The sequence below is a fragment of the Peromyscus leucopus genome, unplaced genomic scaffold (assembly GCF_004664715.2).
Source record: "Peromyscus leucopus breed LL Stock unplaced genomic scaffold, UCI_PerLeu_2.1 scaffold_1261, whole genome shotgun sequence".
NCBI lineage: Eukaryota > Metazoa > Chordata > Mammalia > Rodentia > Cricetidae > Peromyscus > Peromyscus leucopus.
The window spans coordinates 21,953-27,844 of record NW_023504404.1 but is presented as its reverse complement, the minus strand read 5'-3'; the positions used below and the strand labels follow the sequence as shown (position 1 = coordinate 27,844).

General features: G+C 39.3%; 1 gene segment (V, D, J or C); it reads left to right on the top strand.

Annotated features, from left to right (window-relative positions):
• Window positions 1-399: 399 nt before the first annotated feature.
• Window positions 400-1,029, top strand: LOC114687608. The segment is given in 2 exon segments: window positions 400-509; window positions 629-1,029. Coding segments are annotated over 2 exon segments (447 nt in total).
• The last annotated feature ends 4,863 nt before the right edge of the window (window positions 1,030-5,892 follow it).

Below are 5,892 nucleotides of genomic sequence, written 5' to 3'. Positions count from 1 at the left end.
AGGAAGGTGAATTGGTACAGAAAGTCTTGGAAATTGTGCATGCTACTGAAATAAGTTCTCAAAGGTGTTTCTTGACTTTAATATTTCTACTCAATTATAATTGAGCATTATATCAATTATGCTTAAATTTTGAAATAATTATTATATTTATGAAGCAGAGTTGTGGACATGGCTAAATCACAAAACACTGAATGGTTTATCACATGCACACAATAAGCAATAGTGTAACACTGCTAATCCTACCTAACTCACCCATTTCATCTCTGCATTCTGTACTAAATTCTGCACCATCTTCTACTTCAACCCTAGAGCTGATGATATAGCGGGAAGAAATGCAAATTAGGTTTCCCTCTGCTTGTGAAAAGGAACCCTGACATGACCCTGTAGCTCTAGCAGAGGAGCCCATTCCTGAGTTCCCTGGTCTTACCATTCGGGGATCAGCACTAAACCCAGACCTCTCACCATGAAGTTGTGGCTGAACTGCATTTTCTTTGTAACTCTTGTAAAAGGTTATTTATGGGAATAAGAGATGCTGAGTGTGTGGGAGCATGAATAAGAGGTGGGCATGAGTAAGAGGGACAGTGGGTGTGTGTAACATTTTCCTGAACAGAATTCTCTACTATTACAGATATCCAATGTGAAGTGCAGCTGGTGGAGTCTGGAGGAGGATTGGTACAGCCTGGGGGTTCCCTGAAACTCTCCTGTGCAGCCTCTGGATTCACCTTCAGTGACTATTGGATGAACTGGGTCCGCCAGGCTCCAGGGAAGGGGCTGGAATGGATTGCAGTGAGTAGAAACAAAGCTAATAGTTACACAACAGAGTACAGTGCGACTGTGAAGGGCCGGTTCACCATCTCCAGAGATGATTCCAAAAACACCCTCTACCTGCAAATGAACAGCCTGAAGGCTGAGGACACTGCCACTTACTACTGTGCAAGAGACACAGTGAGGGGACTTCATTGTGAACCCAGACACAAACCTCCTTGCCAGGGTGCCCAGCACCAACAGAGGGCGCTCTGGGCCAGATAAAAATGCCAGGATGTTGTATGTACTTCTGCCTTGACATCTGCCCATCTCCTTGTGGTTCCTTCTTGGTATTATCAGTGTACTTGTTTCAGAAAGAGCTGACAGATTCAGGAAGTCTCTCTCTCTTGTCCAAAAGGGAGTTCTCTTGTCCAACTCTGGTCCAGAAGGGAAGTCGGGGGCAGAATGGGAGCTGGTGGCCAGTCTCTAAGTCTCAGGAAGTGGCTGGGGTCTTGGGCAGATGGGCATGGGGGCAGTGCGCGGAGATTGCAGGGGCTGCGGGGGGGGGGAGGCTTGGAAAAGTGGATCCCTCCTGGTGGGGCTAGAAGGGGACCTGCCCAGTGGCCAGAACCTGGGGCCAAGTTGGGCAGGTCTTCCCAGAGTGACTGGTGCCCAGGGATGGGGTCCGGGTTGATCTGTTGACTTGATCTGTTTGGGAGGCAGCTGTGCGTTGGTGCTGGGACCTGGGCTCACTGCATGAGTTGGCTGTTTGAATCCTGGGACTTATGCAGGGATACTTGGCTCGGTCTGGAAGGGGGGGGACTGGACCTGCCTGGACTGAGTCTACCAGGTCGATCCCGGTCCTCAAGGGAGACCTTGATCTGGAGGAGGTGGGAATGGGGAGTGGGCTGGGGGGAGGGGGAGGGGAGCGAGAGGGGGAGAACAGGGGAATCTGTGGCTATTATGTTGAACTGAATGGTGTTGTAAAATAAAAAAAAATGCCAGGATGTATTATTTCTCCATACAGTAATTTTCTTAGGAAAGTTCTCTGGATCATATAAAGCTGTATCTACCACAGAAGTCTCTGCATTGGAAAGTGGCAACTGTACAGAATGGCTGAACTATGAGAAACTGTAATGTAGATGTTAATTTCTATTTGGCAAGAGGAAAATCCTGGAGACAAGAATAGAAAATGTTTTTCTTTTCAAGTATATGCTGTATTTAGACATATTTCTTGGCAATTTGTTGAACATTATAAGATGTTGACCTTCTACCATAGAGGCACTTTGGGTTTCCTTTGAAAATCACATTACAGTTTTATTCTAAAACAATACTTTGAGACTTGAATATTGCAGCAACGCATATGCATTGCATATTTTGCATATTTGTAATATATTTGTGTGCTATGAAGCTATTATTTAAATAAAATATAAGAATTTTTTGTACAATGAGGGTCATTTTAACAAAAGAATTTCCTGATTTTGACAAAAATCCATTTTATATTATACTAATTACATTAAAATAATTTTATAGTTCCATTTCTGATGGACTTTCTTACAGAGACATTGACAAGATATAGAACTCTTTCACATGTTTGACATAATTCAAAAACTTAATTCATTATGAAAATTTCTTGGTTCCATTCTAGCATCATTAGATTACTGTCCTTAATTTAGTAATTTAATATAACTAAAGCTTCATATCTAGTTTCCTACCTAATTTGTTTGTTCTAAAGTAGAGTAATGTTTAATGACTACTGAGAGATCTTTACGGGATCAGACACTAAAGAACAAGGATGGTTGTAGTTTTCAAAATGGCTTTTCTTTTGCTTTCTTTGACAGTTTAAGGGAAATGTTGAATTTGTGCTTTGCAGAACTGATTAGTCCTTTTTATCTTTGTCCAGAATTAATCTAAATAGAGTTTAGTAAACCAATGTAGCTGTTTTTTAAAGAAGCAATCCAAAATAAAGTCCCTTGCACTGCTAAAAATTAAATCCTGATGACTTATAAGTTAGTATGGAGAATAGTGAAAATTTTAACATCTTTTTCTATAATTTCTGGCTTTTAAACCAAATTTTTTAAAACTAAATCTATGAAGCTTAGAGAAATGTAACTATATTATTTAGAATATGACATATGTACTTCTTTACTAGCATTGTCTTAATGATTCTATGTTAGAGTGGCTACTTGGAATAGAAGCCATGGAGCATCACATTAGATATTATAATTTCTACATAAAATACCATGTTCTGAAACCAAAAATAAAAAAATCCATGATGGAATTAACACTAAATAAACATTTACCCATATCTTCTTTCATAGTTCATGTTCATTGGCTGCATTCAATCATTCCTCATCCCCAAGTGTATAGCCTTCCTTGCTCTCTTTTTCCATAGGATATACTGTACCCACATGTACATTTGTCTATACACAGATGCACACATGCAGACACATACATATTTGGCTAGATTCTGTATATGAGGGTAAAATATGTTTTTGTCCTTTCAAAGATTGCATCACCCCACTTAATATCAAATATTCTATATCCATCCATTTCCTAGAAAACTTTATAATTTCAGTATTATTTAGAGATTCAAAACATTTCCATATTATATATATATGGAAATATATATATATATATATATATATATATATATATATATATATATACAAACATACACCATATACAATATTATTGATTTCTCTGTTGATAAACAACTATTTTGATTGTAATTCTTTGCTGTAGCAAACAAAGCAGTAATAAACATGGGGGTACATATATCTCTAAGCATGACATGGAGTTTTCTGGATATATACCCCAGAGAAAGATATCCAGGTCATATGGTAGATCCAGCTTTAATTTTCTGAGAAATTGCCAAAATGATTTCCACAATGATTGAATTAGTTTTCATCCACACTGACTGTGAATAAGGGCTGCTTCCTCTCACCATCATCTCCAACATTTCTTGTCAGATGTGTTGATGGCAGCCAATCTTCCTGGGGTGAGGGTTGAAGTGGTATCTCAAAGTATTTATAATTTCATCTATCATGGTATCTAGGGTAGTGTCCATGTTTTAAAATATTTATTGACGATTTGTGTTTCTTTCATTCATTCTTTTCAAAGGCGTCTATTCAGGACATCTTTTACATACTGATTGAAGCTTATATTTCCTTGACATTTAATTTCTATACTTCCTTGTAAATTCTGGATCTTACCCATTGTTTGGGGTGTAGTTGGTAAAACTTTGCTTCTATTCTGTCTTTTGAGGCAGGGTTTCTCTGTATAAAAGCTCTCTGGCTGTCCTAGAACTTGTTTTGTAGACCAGACTGACTTCAAAATCACAGAGATCCACCTGCCTCTGCCTCCTGAGTGCTGGGATTAAAGCCTTGTGCCACCACTGCCCGACAAGCTAATTGTTTCATTTGCTTTCTTCAAGAGTCTCATTTTCCTGGTGTCCTCCATCCCTTCAGTCTCTTACACTCTTTCTGTCGCTCTTCAGTGTTTCCTGAGGACTGACAGAACAGATTTGATGTAGACATCCTATTTAAGACTAAATGTTCTAAGGTGTCTGTGTCTTTGTCTCTGTCTCTCTGTCTCTCTGTCTCTGTCTCTCTGTCTGTCTCTCTCTCTCCACATTGTCTGGCCATGGATCTCTGTATTTATACCTAGCTATTAAAGGAGGGGGCTTCTGTGATGATGGCTGAGCAATAGCAGAATGTCCTCAGGAGTCATTTTATTAATATGGTCCTTTAGAAGAACAATTGTATTTGGTTTTGCCCTAGATCCCTGGACTATCTACTCTCAAGTTCTTGACTAAGACAGCAGTGCCCAGAATGGGATCCATCTGATGGACTGAGCCTTAAAAACAATCAGACATTGGTTGTTAAACCAACAAGCTTTGTGCCAGTATTGCACTAGCACATCTTACAGGCAGGTCATCACAGGGCTACAGCTGGGTGAGCAGTACCTTTCTACTCTGGTGCCATGCATAGTGCCTTCCCGTTCTGTGAAGAGTAGTCAATGAAGGTGAAGGCTCTAGGTTGGCAACAACTCGACTTACCTATGTTCAATGAGTTATGTAGGCATTGTCTCAAACCTGGAGGCTTCATCTGGTTATGAGAGATGTCCACTTGGGGCTCCATATCCCTCCCCTATTATATGACAATTACATTTCAATCAGATTCATATATGTATGCAACTTAGGAGGCCTATACTGTATTAGGCTTCCATGTGGACCCCCAATCAGACCTTTGTTTTAGTTGTTCCACTACATATTCACTCCCTCAACTCCCTCCTGTACCCCTCCCCTTTTAATCCTCCTGTCCCACTGCCTCCTCCCATCCAGAATTGTGTTCATTTCCCCTTCATAGGGAGATCCACCTCCCACCACAATCCCTTACTCCATATCTAACCTCTGGGGTACATGTAGTGTAGTCTGCTTACCTAAGACTTAAGAGCAAACATCATCATATAAGTGAATCCATGCCAAATTTATTTTATTGGGTCTCAGTTACCTTATTTGGGATGACTTTTTCCCTAGATTCATACATTCAACTTCAAATTTCATGACTTTACTTTTTTAACATCTGGGTAATACTCCATTGTGTGAATGTACCACATTTTCTTTATCCATTCATACACCTGGTACATCTAGGCTGTTTTCAATATTGCGATATTATGAATAGAGCAGCAAACAATGTGTATGAGCAAATTATATGTAGTAGGAGGTAGGGCCTTTGGGGAATATGACCAAGCTGAATCTTGAGGAAGATCTTTATGTGGCTTCCTGAGGAACCTTTATACTAATTCCATAATAGCTGTGTAAGTTTGTAATTCCATCTGCAATGGATGAGTGTTCTCCTTACTCTATCTATATCCTTGTCATCATGAGCTCTCAATTGTTTTATTGATCTTGGCATTCTGAGTAGTATACATTGAAATCTCACAGGATTTTGTCTTGCATTTCCCTGATGACTGTGGATGTTGAACATTTCTTTGGGTGAATCTCAGCCATTTGAGTTTCCTCTTTTGAGAATTCTCTGTTTAAATCTGTACTCCAATGTTAATTGGATTTTTTTCTTGTTCTTTTGTTTTTTGTATTCTTTATATATTTTAGATATTAGTCCTCTATGGGATATGCAGTGGATA